This window comes from Denticeps clupeoides, chromosome 16, assembly GCF_900700375.1.
Source record: "Denticeps clupeoides chromosome 16, fDenClu1.1, whole genome shotgun sequence".
Lineage (NCBI taxonomy): Eukaryota > Metazoa > Chordata > Actinopteri > Clupeiformes > Denticipitidae > Denticeps > Denticeps clupeoides.
In genome coordinates this window covers 20,021,836-20,038,219 of record NC_041722.1, presented here as the reverse complement: position 1 = coordinate 20,038,219, position 16,384 = coordinate 20,021,836, and the positions used below count along the sequence as shown (strand labels likewise).

Below are 16,384 nucleotides of genomic sequence, written 5' to 3'. Positions count from 1 at the left end.
CGAACATGCCCGGGAAATTAGATAGCCTCCACGGCCCGGATCGATCCCTCGATCTGGTCCGGCGCCGTAAATGCCAACCGTGGGAAAAGGCCACCGGTGGCCTTTGAAAGCAGGACGTCCGGCTTGTATGGAGAAATCATTCTGAAAGGTCAGAATCAGTATGGAGCCCAGCCGATCACTCAGAAGGTCCTGGATCACGATAGAGGAGCTACATTCATACATATGCAGCTTTTTGTACTGATACCAAACATTGTTTACTCTGTACATAGTACCAGTACATTAAAAACAACTTCATGATAATCCACCAATTTGTGAATTTGTGTATGTATATGTGTGTGTGTATATATATATATATATTTTTCCTTTTGTTTATTTATATGTTTATATGAGCTATTTATATTTATATGAGCTGTTTTCTTTTGAGAATATTGTTATTTCTCATACACTTATTCCAATAAACAAAGTTAAAAAAAAAAAAACAAGGCTTGACAAGCATCTTCATTTCTGCAGTCAGACCTTCCCTGAGATGCATTAATAAAGTCTTATGTGCATTTGGATCTTATATCGACTCCAACAATGTGGAGTAACGAATCACAGAGGCCAAGATTCCGCATTTACTGAAACCGCTCCCTTACGTTCCATTATTTATAAGGACTTTGCCAGCAAATTAGGACTGCGGTCTAAGCCCTGGTGTAGAAAACGTCCTTCAGAACGAGGAGGAAAAAAAAAAAAAAAAACCTGCCCATTATCACCCCCACCCCCCCTTCCACGCGAGCATCCAACTTTATTTTATTTAATGATGCAAATCGCCTGTAAGCCCCGAACCCGCGCGGAGAAAGATGGTTTCCTGATCGCCAACCTGCCGTTCGCTGCGGCTGCTGCTGCTCTAACAAAGACTCGGCTCCCCGCACACGCCCGCTCCACCCTCCCCCTCCGCCCGCAGGCCCGCCCCCGGCCCTCCACACACTTACAGACAGATGTCCTTGGCGGAGCGTAACGCAGGAGCTTGACTGTGTGGGGGGAGGCGGTGGCAGCCCCGATGAAAATGGAGGCGGGGGGGGGGCAGGTCCGGAGACGGTCGTCACGGGTTACAAAACACGCACGCGTACGGACGGGTGGGTCAGATGGGCAAGTTGAAAACCTTGCAAGGCCGACTTTAGTGCAGTCGGCTGGTCCGGCTGGTTCTCGGCCGCTGCAGGAACATTTGCGCGCCGTGAGATGTTTTCGCGTGCAGGGACATATTTTGCCAGAGCTGTAACGCGGGTACAGGGACAGTCCCCCCTGGAGACGCTCAGGGTTAAGTGTCTCGCTCAGGGACATGATGGTAGAAGGTGGGATTTGAACCTGGGTCTTCTGGTTCATAGTCGAGTGTGTTACCCACTAGGCTACTAACACCCCAATGTATAGTACAATCCTATACACAATGATAAGGGGGGTAGTAGCCTAGTGGGTAACACGCTGTCCCCTGTAACTACTGATTGTAAGTCGCTCTGGATAAGGGCGCCTGATAAATGCTGTAAATGATACAAAATACTACACAACACAGTACATTTACATTTACAGTATTTACCAGACGCCCTTATCCAGAGCGACTTACAATCAGTAGTTACAGGGACAGTCCCCCCCTGGAGACACTCAGGGTTAAGTGTCCTGCTCAGGGACACGATGGTAGTAAGTGGGGTTTGAACCTGGGTCTTCTGGTTCACAGGCGAGTGTGTTACCCGCTAGGCTACTACTACTGCCCGTATCTACTGGATTTACAGAAATCGGCACCAAACGAGAACTTACTGATAGTTAGTAAAGTAAAGTGAAAGTGAAGTAATTGTCACTTGTAGGGCTGCACGATTTGGGGAAAAAGACATATTGCAATTATTGAGATCAATATTGCGATATGCAATTGCGATATGATAAAGGGCACTTGCTTGTATATCAATGAAAAGTCACATACAAATTACTAATAGTGAAATGTTTAATTTCAAAGTGAAAAATAGTCTACTAAATTAAATAATCACAAAAAAGTCTTTACTTTAAAAAATATTACTGTCGAACGACAAACCCTGGTAAGGCTAAACAACTGTTTTGATTATATTTGGCCACTAGAAAATCCCGTTTTATAGTTCTTACATTTAACCAAAACGTTGTTTGGAGGCTGACTTGAACACAGGAATGCATAGCTTCGCTAGCTTAGCCTACCTTAGCTAAGATTAAGACTTTATAATGGCCAAATTTTATAATTAAATTTTTTAATATTATCCCCCCAGGATCTGGTTTGGAGCGTACAGCGGTTTGTACAGCCCCAAGCAGCACAAGAGTGAGGCATTTTTATGCACTTCTCTCCATAGACATGTATATGCGTCACTGCACGGCACAGCCTATCGCAATATGGCGCAGACGTTGACGTACGTGTACCCATATGTCTATGCGAGTCACGAATCTGAGGTCTCCATTGAACCGAATCGAAAGTCATGTGACCAAACACGTCACATTTAAATCGCAGCTTTTTGCGTTCATGTAATTGCACAGACTGACATCGCGATTACGATTGCGATTATATTAATCGTGCAGCACTAGTCACTTGTGATAGTGGTGGCCTAGCGGTTAAGGAAGCGGCCCCGTAATCAGAAGGTTGCCGGTTCAAATCCCGATCCAATGAGGTCCCACTGAGCAAAAGCACCGTCCCCACACACTGCTCCCCGGGCGCCTGTCATGGTGCCCACTGCTCACTCAGGGTGATGGGTTAAATGCAGAGGACAAATTTCACTGTGTGCACCGTGTGTTGTGCTGCTGTGTATCACGTGTGACAATCACTTCACACAGCAGCACACAGTGAAATGTGTCCTCTGTATTTATCACCCTTAATGAGCAGTGGGCAGCCATGACAGGTACCCGGGGAGCAATGTGTGGGGACGGTGCTTTGCTCAGTGGCACCTTGGCGGATCGGGATTCGAACCTGCAACCTTCTGATTACGGGGCCACTTCCTTAACCGCTAGGGCCACCACTGCCTGTGTGTTGGAGAGGAAGAATAAAAAACCCTTTTTGCCGGTGTTATTATCTCCGACATCCAGAACATGACCTTGCATATTTATGTCTTATTATATCTTATATAGTGCTGCAAAAACATCGTCTTGTTTCAGGAGCCTTGCGATATTTCAGAACTTAGAGGAAGAGAATGGTTCATTTAGAAAACGAGTCCCAGAGTGAGTTTCTCTTGTCCATGTGAATGGAATTTCTTTTTTTTTTTTTTTTGGAGCCTAACTTCCAACCTGACCTTTAACCCCAACCGCATCCTACATAGAAGAATGGAGGACAACACGTCTGCGGCTACGCCGCAGCAACTACAAGAACTCGTCTCTACGCTGCACATTTCTAATAAAAAGAGAACAACGGCATGTTTAACTCACCGCGGAGGAGAACCAGACGCCGAACAAGGAGAGTGGGGAGTTACAGCGCCACCTACTGGTGTGGAGGGGGGGGGTGGTGTTTAAAACGGAGTTCGTTCTCCGCGTCTCCATGTGGACGATAACGTTTGAAGGAAAGTGAAACAGTGCAGCACAGCACACGGTGACATAGTGAAACGTGTCCTCTGTATTTAACAGTCACCCTTGGTGAGCAGTGGGCACCGTGACCGATCCACCTCGGCGGATCGGGATTCGAACCAGCAACCTTCCAATTATGGGACGCCCCATTACCCACTGGGACACCACTGTCCCGTATAACGCTCCTGTTTGGACGCAGGTGTTTTAGAAACCGGACGTTCTGGACGGGGAGTTAGTGTATGGATGTTGGTAAAACGTTTATGTTACGTTTACAGCATTTACCAGACGCCCTTATCCAGAGTGACTTACAGTCAGTAGTTACAGGGACAGTCCCCCACCTGGAGACGCTCAGGGTTAAGTGTCCTGCTCAGGGACACGATGGTAGTAAGTGGGGTTTGAACCTGGCTCTTCTGGTTCGTAGGCGAGTGTGTGACCCGCTAGGCTCCTACCACCCTGTGATAAATGTCCAAAAACTGCAACTCTGCACTCGGTATCAGTGCAAACCTACAAAAATCTATTCTGCCATAAAGACAAGTGCGAAACGAACTCGGTAGACCTGTAGATGCTGGCCGATGGGCGTCCTCGAGTCGGGCTCGGTGAGTGCTGGGGTTCTGGCTGTCGCCGCTGTAACTGGGTGCAGCGGGCCAGGTGTGCGCCTGGCAGCTTGTTGTGCCGTATCGACACGCGCGTCCTTGCCAACTTCAGCAGGAAAAAAAAAAAAAAAAACACGCCACCCTTCAAAGTGAACGCTCCAGGCGAGGAAGGGACAAAACGAGAGACGCCCACCAACGCGACGCTCCGTGAGGGGAGGAAAAAGACGCTGCTTTCGTCCCGCGGAGGGCGGGACACGCCGGGAGTCCAGTAAACCAAGCTGCTTGTAACGAATGCCACCTTCCCTGACCCGCTCATTCATATTCAACCACATTATATTTGCAGAAATTAACACAGCTAAACTGTTTTAATAACGAGAGAATGTAAAAAAAAAAAAAAATAATGTAATTTACACCCGACTTGCACGTTTGCAAACGTAATATTTCTGAGGCGTCGGGGTTAAGCGAAGGAACGGGAAGCCCCTTCATAAGCAAATTTAACAGACTTCATACTGCGCCCCTGAAATAGAGGTGATCATTAAAAATAATGCTTATCTAAGGGGAAATTCTCCCACTTGGAGGAGGAAATAAAGAAAAAAAAGTTTCATTTGCTCTTTTGTTTCGCACATTTCTCCGTGCTTGGACTAGCACTCGCCTCGCTCTCGTTTTCCCTCTGCCTTTCATAAGCGCGATTCGGCACTCGTCACCTCCTATTGATCACATGCAATTTGCATCGAGCCGAAGACGTGAACTCGGATGCCGGCGCCGATGATTTATTCTTTTTTTTTTTTTCCCCAAATCAAAAAAAAAAAAAGGAAAGAAAAGGAACTGGAAGGTAGATGAGAGGAGAAGCTTCAGAGGCGGAGGGGGACCGGAGGCTGCGACGCCGGGCTCCTCTTTCTCTCCGTCTCCCTCCTCTCCCGCCTTCTCCGCGCCCCCCGGGCCCGTGGTGTGCAAGTCCTTCTAATTAACAAGGTGAATCATGCCGCCGCTCTCTAATTAGCCAACATGACAATCTAATGGAAACATGTGGGCGAGAGGAGAGGAGAGGAGGAGAGGAGGAAAGGAGGAGAGGAGAGCTTCACGATGTTGGGCAATTGGGGCTAAACTCACACGTACGGGGGAGAAGTTAAAAATGGCGCGCCCGGATCCCGGATCGGGATTCGAACCGGCAACCTTCTGGTTTACGGGTCCGCTTCCACAACCGCCAGGCCGCCGATGCCCTAAACTCAACAGACATGTGCGATCGGGGCGGTTAGTAGCCTAGCGGGGTAACACACTCGCCTAGAAGACCCAGGTTCAATCCCCACTTACTACCATCGTGTCCCTGAGCAGGACACTTAACCCTGAGTGTCTCCAGGGGGGGGGACTGTCCCTGTCACTACTGATTGTAAGTCGCTCTGGATAAGGGCGTCTGGTAAACGCCGTAAATTGAATACCTAGACAGTGGGTGGTAGTGGCCAAGCGGGTAACCAACGGTTCAAACTCCGCCTCCTATAACCATGTCCCTAAAAAAAAAAAAAAAAAAAAACACCGAGTGTAAGGTGTCTGGTAAATGCCACAAATGTAATAAATGTGGCGTCCAAACGGACCAGAGTGAAATCTGCACCTCCTTTCTGTAAATGCTTTTCTTTGCGCCTTTTGGATTCGCAGCGCGCTGCTCTTTTCTTGTCCTCCCGCCACCAAAATGTTGCAGCCGCTTGCACTTCTCGGCCGCCGCGCGCCCGCCGTCCCAGGCAGGCTGGCACCTCGCCACCAGCGTCGCTCGGCGTAGCCCAATTCCCCCGGTGCCGGCGTCCCAAGGAGTGGGAAAGTGCTCTCCCGCGGGCCCGGGAACGAGCCGAGCTGCGATGGCGCTCCGAGGCAAATCTCCCTTTTTTGTTGTCGTGGCCCCCCCCCAACCCTCCCTCCCACCCACTACGGCACTTTGTAATACACGAAAACACACAGGAACACCAAAGGTATTTTTAAAAGAGCTCGGCTCGTTCCCTTTGTGCGCGTGATATGACTGGAGGACAAGGAAAGTGGAGGCAAAAAGCGCCCAACAACAAAGCAACAAATAAAAAACTGCGTCAGGACGGACTGTTATGTAGCCTACGCACATTTCTGGCCTTCAAAAAACATCTTTATTACGTGATACTTTTAATTAAAGACTGAATAACCCGCTTTGATCATCAAATAATTAAGATGAAAACACAATATGCAATTAAAGAGCCATCCGGTCGACCCTGATAACTGTAATTGACACCTTTATAAAACGCAACCCGATGTTGACGCCCACCGAAGTCGACCGGCGTGTTCCCGAGCGGCCCGTTTTACACGGCGGGCCGTGGGTTTACGCCGGGGAGACGGGACGGGCCCTCATCACCGGCGGCACAAACTGGGGGGAGACGTCCCGATGTCACCAGACCTCTGGATGTCCCACGTGAGCACTTGGCTCGAATTGAACACACTACCCTGTTCTATATATTCCAGCGTCACATGTCGCTATACAATAATTGATTGGAATCAGTGAATGGCCTGTAGTGTCACATGATGTGCATTAATAATGGAAATATAGTGAAAGCGATTAGTCGTCACATGATTGATACATATATATATATGTGTGTGTGTGTGTGTGTGTGTGTGTGTGTGTGTGTGTGTGTGTGTGTGTGTGTGTGTGTGTGTGTGTGTGTGTGTGTGTGGCGCTGAAGAAGCATCATGCAACCTCTGGATAGGATAAAAAATGAAGCCCTGTCCATCTCACTATCAGGGAATCACTAAAAGGTGATTCATGCAAAAAAGAAAATCCACTCCGTGCCTCCATGTAATCAGGAAGGAACATCACTCACAATGTACTGAAACATGATGGGCTGTAGTGCGCGGTAGGACTGGCATGCAAACGATGCAAAAAAAAAAAAAAAAAAAAAAAAAAAAGATACCCATCTCCCATCGCCTGAGGTGGAAAAATATTTGAGGAAAATTATTCCAACAAAAAGCTCAAGAGATTCCCATTGGACAGCTGCACAGGTCTGGAATCTCTCGGAGGGAAATGCAGAGCATTGCTGCAAGGATGGCGTGGTGGAGACACACACACGCACACACACACACACACACACACACACACACACACACACACCAGGCCATCACCACTTCACCCGACATGCATGTCTTCCGGTGCCCCAAATCTGTAACATGTTCAACTGAGACTATTCGCATTCTGTTAACGCGTAATAAAAATAAACGAATTGTGATATGAATGATCAGGTAACTAAAATACGGCCGGAAATCGTGTAAACCAATTAAAAAGCCTACAACAGCACACCATGGCAGTCGGCATGGTTCTCCTCGGCTGTTCCGGTGTTCCGGGCCCAAAACCATTCAGATTTCAGACCGCAACAAGCAACACAAGCGCGGATCTGACCGACACGGAACGCTGTAGCAACCAAAAAAAAAACATGACGGTCAGTGTCCGTCATTGAATCGAAGCGCCATAAATCAATGTCAGGTCACATGACCCGACCTCCTTCAAGTTTAAGAGCAGAAACGTGAAGGCCTAGAGGGATCCACACGTTCCCCCAACATCGTTCCCAAATTCAGGTGATGACATGCGGGGTTGGTTTTCCCTCTTAAAAGGGTGGTAAATAGCCTTGTTCAAACCCCACTTACTACAATCGTGTCCCTGAGCAGGACACTTAACCCTGAGTGTCTCCAGGGGTCCCTCTGGATGAGAACGTCTGGTAAATGCAACTTTTTTTTTTTTTTTTTATCTTCAGACTTGTCCTGCTCTATAGTTACCTCCACTGCTGAGGACCATGCAAACCACCACGTCACATTTCTAAAACCCTTTTAAAGACGTCACGGTGTCTCTCGCATTTGTAAAGCTGCTACGTCCAAACTTCAACGGTTGGATATAATGGCGGCGTGCCTCAGCCTGGACCAGCAGTCCCCGGGGCGGACTCTGGACCCCTCGCCGCCCAGCTGGCTGCCCGCCTGCCCATTTCCGCCGCCTGTCCCGGGGACCGCGGTGCCGATGATGAATCTGTGGCCGCAGTGTGTGTCTGCGCGCGCTGACACTGTGATGCATCGGCCCCGCCCGCGTCCCTGCACCGGGCCGAGGCGCCGCAGCTGCCTCTGTAGGGCTTTACCCGGTCAGAAGGGGGCACTTGTGACCTTCTGGGGGTGTCGGGGGGGACTCGTGGACATCGCTCCCGGGCCAGAGGTGCAGGACGAGGGGTGAGGGACCAACTTGGCCGGACGAGTTACCAGAAATCAATGACTTAATCAGATACCGCACTGGTCCCAGAATCGGAACCGCGGCGTTTTTTTTTTTTACTCCTACGAGGAGCCGGGACTCATTATCCCGACGGAATTTGGGCAGATGTGCCGCGCCGCCAAGCGACTTCGGCTATGTGACACAAACAGGCAGCGGTGTCCCCTTGAGCCAGTGAGGTGATGAAAAGCGGCGAGGCACCGAGCTGAGAAACGACGGCTATTAAACCCCCCGACCCCCTCCCCCCCCAAAAAAAAAAGAAGAGGAGGAGGATGGGGGGAAAAAAGGTGATGGGAGGATGGAGATATATATATATATATAAAAAGAGCCCATTCCTGGTCGTGGGGACATTAAATAAAGTACAATTTCAGGCGGAGGCTCTTTAAAATTCCGAGCGAAAAATGCGGCACGCAGGAGCTAATCTGGCGGCATCCAGATGACGAGCAGCCTGCCACTTAACGGGGAGGAGATCCACTTTGATCACGCGGCCCGCGGCGGAGCCACGCCGCAGCCTATTACAGCCCGCCGCCATTTGCATACGCAGGGGAGGGGTGGGGCTCGTGGGGAGGCGAGGATCCACTTCGCAGGCTTCCGAGGCGGAGGTGCCGGATGCTCGCCGCGCGGCAGCCTGCTGCGGATGGGGGTCAAACGTAATCTTTTTTTTTTTTTTTTTTGGTTCTTTTTGCTTGAAATCCTCGGTTCTGGGTGGCGCGTCATGAAAGCGGGCCGTCACGGGTAAACACCACGTGACTGCTCCGCTGCCGAGTTTTCCGAACTGGAAAGTACTGCTCCACTTTTACTCTCCGGTCCGCTGGGAGTCGGGCCGCTACGACACTTCCCTTTATAATTGGGGGATAAAAGGCACCCAACAATTTGTAAAAAAAAAAAAAAAAAAAAGCGAGAGACCGAGCGAGCTGCAGCGTCCCGGCGCGATAGGACGCGACGTGTCACACAGCCGGTCGGGTGGCGCAGGCGGGCGTGTAAACGTCAGGGGCTTCTAATGGCTTTTATCATGCAAATGCTGCGTTAAAAGCCACGGCGACGACTCGCTGCGGCTTCAATCATGAGACCAATTTATCATTAAAGTAAAAAAAAAAAAAAAAAGAAAAAACAATAAAATAAAAATCAGTTTTCATCTGGGAGGTGGAAAGGGGGAGGGGCAAAACACTTCCCGAACATGGACATCAATCAGTGCGAATAATCCCTCAAACTTTTTCCTTCTCTTTTAATGGCACTGTATGTATGTGTGTGTGTAGCGCGGCATGAAAAATTAATACGCCGGAGCCGTGGAAATGTCAAGGGTAATGATCTCCGTGGCGCTTACCTCCTTGGCTTTCTGCTTTAGCCGAGCCTGCTCGGGGTCCTCCTGCCGGGAGCGACTCTGCCGAGGAGAGAGAGAGAGAGAGAGAACACAGGTTAACAGCCGGTTTAAGGACCCTCCTCATCTGTTGCAGTGGCGCACAGAAATAGTACAAAACGGGAACAGGATGCGGGGTGTCAAGGACGCCGCGTTTGAGGAGCAACTGTGCGCCTCGGGGCGGAGCCCTCGCCGCCCGCTCCGAATCTGGCCCGTAAATAAGCCGCTGGAGGCGGATTCTAATCAAAAGATGTTATTAAAATTTCTTTTTCTTCGGCACCCAGCGCAGGGGGGGCAAATGGGAGGGGAGGAGGAGGAGAAGGGGGGGGGCCTGGAGCCGAAGGAAAGTCAGGCAGCGTTTCTCCTCCTCGGAGTCTTTTGTTCCGAGTCGCTGTGGTAATGACCGAGCGCCTGAGACCTGCGAACGACTCTCATTATCGGCAGGAGCGGTGATTACGTCCCGACCCAACCGCAGGATGTCACCGAGACGCTCAGAGAGCAACGTTCACACACAAATCACCCATGGCGCAATGTTCCTTACAGCGCGACATTGTAACTGGACTCCAACATCATAATAACAGAAGAAGAGATAACGGAGTCCAGCATTGTGGGTAGTTGACTGTTGCGTGGTGGAGCTGCGTGGTGGAGCTGAGTTTGTGTGTGAGAACTGCCTCCACTCAGAAGAAATAACGGAGTCCAGCATTGTGGGTAGTTGACTGTTGCGTGGTGGAGCTGCGTGGTGGAGCTGAGTTTGTGTGGTGGAGGTTGTGTGTGAGAACTGCCTCCACTCAGAAGAAGAGATAACGGAGTCCAGCATTGTGGGTAGTTGACTGTTGCGTGGTGGAGCTGAGTTTGTGTGGTGGAGGTTGTGTGTGAGAACTGTCTCCACTCAGAAGAAATAACGGAGTCCAGCATTGTGGGTAGTTGACTGTTGCGTGGTGGAGCTGTGTGGTGGAGCTGAGTTTGTGTGTGAGAACTGCCTCCACTCAGAAGAAGAGATAACGGAGTCCAGCATTGTGGGTAGTTGACTGTTGCGTGGTGGAGCTGAGTTTGTGTGGTGGAGGTTGTGTGTGAGAACTGCCTCCACTCAGAAGAAGAGATAACGGAGTCCAGCATTGTGGGTAGTTGACTGTTGCGTGGTGGAGCTGAGTTTGTGTGGTGGAGGTTGTGTGTGAGAACTGTCTCCACTCAGAAGAAATAACGGAGTCCAGCATTGTGGGTAGTTGACTGTTGCGTGGTGGAGCTGTGTGGTGGAGCTGAGTTTGTGTGTGAGAACTGCCTCCACTCAGAAGAAGAGATAACGGAGTCCAGCATTGTGGGTAGTTGACTGTTGCGTGGTGGAGCTGAGTTTGTGTGGTGGAGGTTGTGTGTGTGAACTGCCTCCACTCAGAAGAAATAACGGAGTCCAGCATTGTGGGTAGTTGACTGTTGCGTGGTGGAGCTGAGTTTGTGTGGTGGAGGTTGTGTGTGAGAACTGCCTCCACTCAGAAGAAGAGATAACGGAGTCCAGCATTGTGGGTAGTTGACTGTTGCGTGGTGGAGCTGTGTGGTGGAGCTGAGTTTGTGTGTGAGAACTGCCTCCACTCAGAAGAAATAACGGAGTCCAGCATTGTGGGTAGTTGACTCTTGTGCGGTGGAGTTGTGTGTGTGTGAACTGCCTCCGCCAACACGATTACTTCTGCAACTCTTACCGCCAGCGCACAGTAATAATAACGTGGTACGGAGGCCAGATAAATGTCCGTTTTAGCAGGATTATCATGGAAAAGCATGTCCTACTAGTCACGTTACATTAACGTTGCTGGAATGGCCTTCAGAAAACGTTGCAGGTCTGAAGCGTTCGAAAGTGCGGTACGGACCAGCAAATAAACTCATTCTCCATAACAGCTAATCATTTGCATGTTTCATTAAGATTCATTGTCAAACAAGCACATAATTCGCTTCTCGGAGCGCCGCACGTCTGAACGCAATGGCGCATGTTACTTTAATTGCGCCGGGCTTCCGTAATGGTCTCCTGCCTCTTCAACAACGGGGCTTCTGAGTCAGCACCCCAAAAAAAAAAAAAAAAAAAAAAAAAAAAAAAAAAAGCACCATACCCCGCTCTCGTCCCGCCCGGCCCGGCGCGACGCTAATTGGCTTTAAATATATCTGCCGGTTCCACGTACTGGTCGCCATCTCCACTAAGACGAATACATTTGCCCTCTGGTCCAGCGCGGCATCCCCAAAGACTCGAGTCACGTTTAAAATGGACTATGGTCGAGGAATTATTTTAGCGGGCTCGTATTGAACCGGGCCCGGACATACGCACAGCAAGGACATTCACTTCCGGGCTGTGTTACACTGATATTCAGAAGAAATGCACACGACTTCCGTCCATCGTCCACGACGTGGAGAAAAATTGCACTGAACAGTAATCTGTGGCGTTAAGGTGCGGTCCGGCACCAGACATCGCCGCAAACATTCCGACTGGGTTAGGAAAACGCCCAAAGCCGACGGGGTCAGGAGCGCCATTCAGGGCTCTGGGTGAGAGAAGTTCCAACATCCCACACCCAGCCCAGCGAGGACACAATCTCACCATTGTGGTGGGGACGTGCGCGGTAGCACGACGTCTCGGCCTGGGACGAATTAATAAACCCTTCTCTCTCTAATGTCCTGCCGGCTCGCTGAGGGCCATGTGACATTCCTCTTCTTTTTCAGTAATCACGGCGATTCCAGAAAGGCCACCAAACACAAAGTTTCGGGTTCGAACCTGGGACTCCTGATTCGTGTACAAGTGTGTTACCCACTAGGCTACAAACACCCTATTACACAACCTTACAGGTTTGTAGAGACTGTGGAAAATTCTGGACTCCAATATTTAAAAGGTCCCATGACATGAAAGGTTAACTTTGACTGAGATTATTTAGCATTTAATACGAGTCCCTCTTGGCCTGTCCATGGTCCTGAAGCGGCTAGAAATGGCGATCGGTGTAAAGGGTGTTTTGGTCGTTCTGCTTCGCTGTTCAGAGAGCGGCAGCTCAGAAGATCTGATCAGGAATTTGTGCCCCTTATGACGTCATAAGGGGGAAAGGTCACCTCCTGTTTCTCGTGCTTTCTCCGCCCAGGGGATTTCCCACCGCTCCCCTAAAACATGATCTCCAGCGACCGTCGTTGGTTCCAAACGTGTGAAGCACTGCAGCTGCTCGGTGATTGGATGTCATGTATTTTTGATCTTTTTCGAGACTCTGAAGAACCAGCAGGTTTCTGCACCAAGACTGAATTTCAGAAAGAGACTTCAGACACAGTGTTAGGGGACCAATAAAACGAACAGAAAAACCAAAAGAAAATTTCATGTCTGGGGCACTTTTAAGATTAAGCGGGCGGTCATGACTTTTACATTTACATTTAAGGCATTTGGCAGACTTACAACGTGCTTCCATGTCACCATGGATGAAGTGGTCAATTCTGGTTCACTAGGACCCCCAACTATGAATACAACCTTTTTATTCACTCTGTTCTAGTTTCTATACAGAAGTCAGACAAGAAGAAGGTTACAAGTTCATCTAAATCTTCTCTAAAGAGGAAGGTCTTGAGCTGCCGTGTGAAGGTGCTCAGTGACTGAGCTGGAAGTTCATTCCACCACCGAGGGGCCAAGACGGAGAAGAGTCTAGATGAGCGTCTTCCTTTTACCTTCAGAGATGGAGGGACCAGGCGAGCAGTACTGGAGGCTCGGAGTATACGAGGTGCAGTGCGAGGTGTAATAAGGGCTGTGAGGTAGGATGGTGCTACTCCATGTTTGGCTTTGTAGGCCTGCATCAGTATTTTGAACCTGATGCGTGCAGCTACTGGGAGCCGGTGGAGGGAACGTAGCAGAGGGGCGGTGTGGAGAACTTGGGAAGGTTGAAGATCAGTTGTGCTGCTGCATTTTGTATGAGTTGTAGAGGTCAGATGGTACATAGTGGTAGACCAGCTAGAAGGGAGTTACAGTAGTCCAGTCATGAGGTTACTAAGGACTAATTTTACTATGTCATGACAAGGGGTGGACAATTTGCACCATGACATCATCATTACTGTGATCATACTGTATTCAAATAAGCAAACTTTAGGACATGTCCACATAATTATAATCAATTTCAGATAGTCTATACATATATTTGCATAATTATAATTATTCTCAGTCAACCTACATTTATCGAAATTGGATATTGATCACATAGCACAAGATTAAATATTATTAAAAAATTTGGGGAATAACATCATAACAGAAGGCAAAGTTCATTAAACTTAAGTTTCAGACATTTAATAAAAAAAAAAAACGTATGAACAAAAGTCTGAAAAGATCTACATATTTTCTTCCCTTCAAAGTGTGTTGGGTGTCAGCGGTAGCGTCTGTCAAAGATCAAACCGTCTGTGATCTAGGGCCGTGTGAGAAAATAAATGCTGCTGCCGCGTCTCTGAGGTGGGGTGTTGGGGCGTCGAGGGGGGGGCGGGGACTCACTTTGGCCGCTTTCAGCAGGATCTCCCGCTCCTGCTCGTCCTTCCGCTGCTTCTCGATCCGCTCCAGCTGCTCAAAGAACTTGAGCTGCGAGCGCACGTCTGTGGACTGCTCGTACCACTCCTCGTCCTGCGACAGACACGGGGGGGGGGGGGAACAAACGGATGAGCCTCCTTTCAACTCGTCGTTCGCGTCGCCACGCGCAACTTTTTAAAACACAAAAAAAAAAAACAATAAAGTTTGTGGGTCATCAAAAAACGCGCCGATTCGAATAGTTCATCCGAGCGGAGCGACTTCTGAGGCCCCCACCTTCGTTCCGCGTCTCCCGCTCTTTTTCGCTGATGTCAACACGGGGGGGGTGGGAGTGGGGGGGACTTCTGAGCGCGCGCAGCCGTGTGGCGCGTTTAACTGAGCGCCGGGGCGGCCGCGGCGCCTCACCCACTCCCCGCCCGGATGAAACGGCCCTTTCAAGAGTCTGGATAGCTCCGCCGCGCCGCGCTCAACTTCTTACTTTCAAAAAGGCGACAAGAGAGCTCGTTCACCTGCAGACGGCGCGCGGCACAAACAACTTCAAGGCGCCCATGCGGTGCGGGCTGCTGCCAGCAGGCGGAGGGGCGCGGCAACTTACTTTGCAGGAGTCCATGCGGTGCTGGGCGATGATGGACAGCTTCTCCAGCACGGTGCGGAGCCGCGACTGCGTGGCGTGGGCGATCAGGTTCACCGCCTCCGCCGGCACCTCCGTCACGCCGAACCTCTTCGCTGCAAAAAGTGACCGGAGACGACGGGCGGGGTCAAAGCAGCGAATCGGGCCGAATTAAAAAATAAAATTAAAAAAAATTACATTTTACAATTATAAAAAAATTACATACGGGCCAAATGAAAAACTAAAAAAAGAAGAAGACAGAAGAACGAGAGTGATGAAAAGAAAAAGAAAACCAGAATTTAAAGGCCCTCGGCTCCCTTTCGTGTGTGTAAACGGCGTTGACCACCTTCCTTTAAAAAGATAATTAGGCCTCCTCGCAGCAACGCGGTTCTCCAAAGTTCTACTGCAGAACGCGGGACACGGTCGGGCTGGGAAATCTGTTATTTCTTTCTTATTTGAAATTAGCATAAGTCTCTCTCTCTCTCTGGCTCGCTTTTAAGTAAATCACAGCAATTATTTAAATCAGCCTTACACTACATGTTATACACACACTCACACACACACACACACACACACGGCACTCATCTCGAAGGAGCTGAAAAACAGATCATTAAAAAAAAATATCACGGGAGCTGCAGACTGTGTTGAACACCCGGCGCTCGGTCCAAGCAGTGGTGCGCGTTAGGAACTTGGTGAGACTAATTATTAACCGACCAGCTTTCCTGGCGCCGGCGTGGCGTGCCTCGGGATCGCGGCGCGCCGTCGTACGCTCCGGACGGGCCTAGGACGCCCCCAGCTGCTGTGCGTGTGTCCCAGGCCGCGCGACAGGCCGGAATCGGAGGACCAGCGAACCGATTTCGGCGGGTTCTCCGGGACGTGGGCCCACGGCAACCTTCCCAGGTCTCCTCTGGAGGTCCGGGACCCTGAGGGTCCAGCATAAAAGGTCGGGGCGGGGGAGCGCGGCGAGATTGAGCCGAGACGGCAGGCCGGGGAACCTCCCTCGGTCTCCTGTCAGCCGAAGGCTCGCCGCGGCCAATCACTGACACATCGGCCAAGAACATGTGCCACTCGCCAGCAGGGGGCGGCATGGTCGTCCCCGCACACGAGGGCCCCCGGGGGCCGCGCAGGGAGGATTTGCATGTTTTTTTCCCCCTCCCCGACACGGTTCTCGTGGCGAGCGGGTAGCGACCGCACCGAGGTAAGATGCAGCGGCAGAGGCCTGGAGGCGGCGGAGCTCAACTGTAGAGACTTAATTGAGATCCAACATGAGGAGGACAGTGTGGAGAGGGGAACGTGTGATAGGAGCAGACACCCTCGGCTCAGTGGTCGTCGAACCAAGTTCTCCCACGTAATTAAATTATGAAATGCAATGAGCATTTGGGGTCGGAAAGCCTACCAAAACATACCAATATGTTCATATAAAACCTTTCACAAACGCATTCATCCAGCATCACCATATTTTAATAATGTCTGAAATATTGACATTTTATTTACATTTTTAATGACTTTACATTAAAAATGGACTGCTATAATA

General features: G+C 50.0%; 1 protein-coding gene across 5 annotated transcripts in view; it reads right to left on the bottom strand.

The window, feature by feature from the left end:
• The window catches only part of LOC114766392 (transcription initiation factor TFIID subunit 4), a 60,383-nt gene that overhangs the window by 26,694 nt on the left and 17,305 nt on the right, over positions 1 to 16,384 (bottom strand). For all 5 annotated transcript variants that reach the window (XM_028957145.1, XM_028957146.1, XM_028957147.1 and 2 more), the window contains 3 exons: positions 14,836 to 14,966; positions 14,211 to 14,336; positions 9,704 to 9,760 (listed from right to left, as the gene is read on the bottom strand). In XM_028957145.1, coding sequence (XP_028812978.1) covers positions 9,704 to 9,760; positions 14,211 to 14,336; positions 14,836 to 14,966 — 314 coding nt within the window. The remainder of the gene's footprint in view (positions 1 to 9,703; positions 9,761 to 14,210; positions 14,337 to 14,835; positions 14,967 to 16,384) is intronic.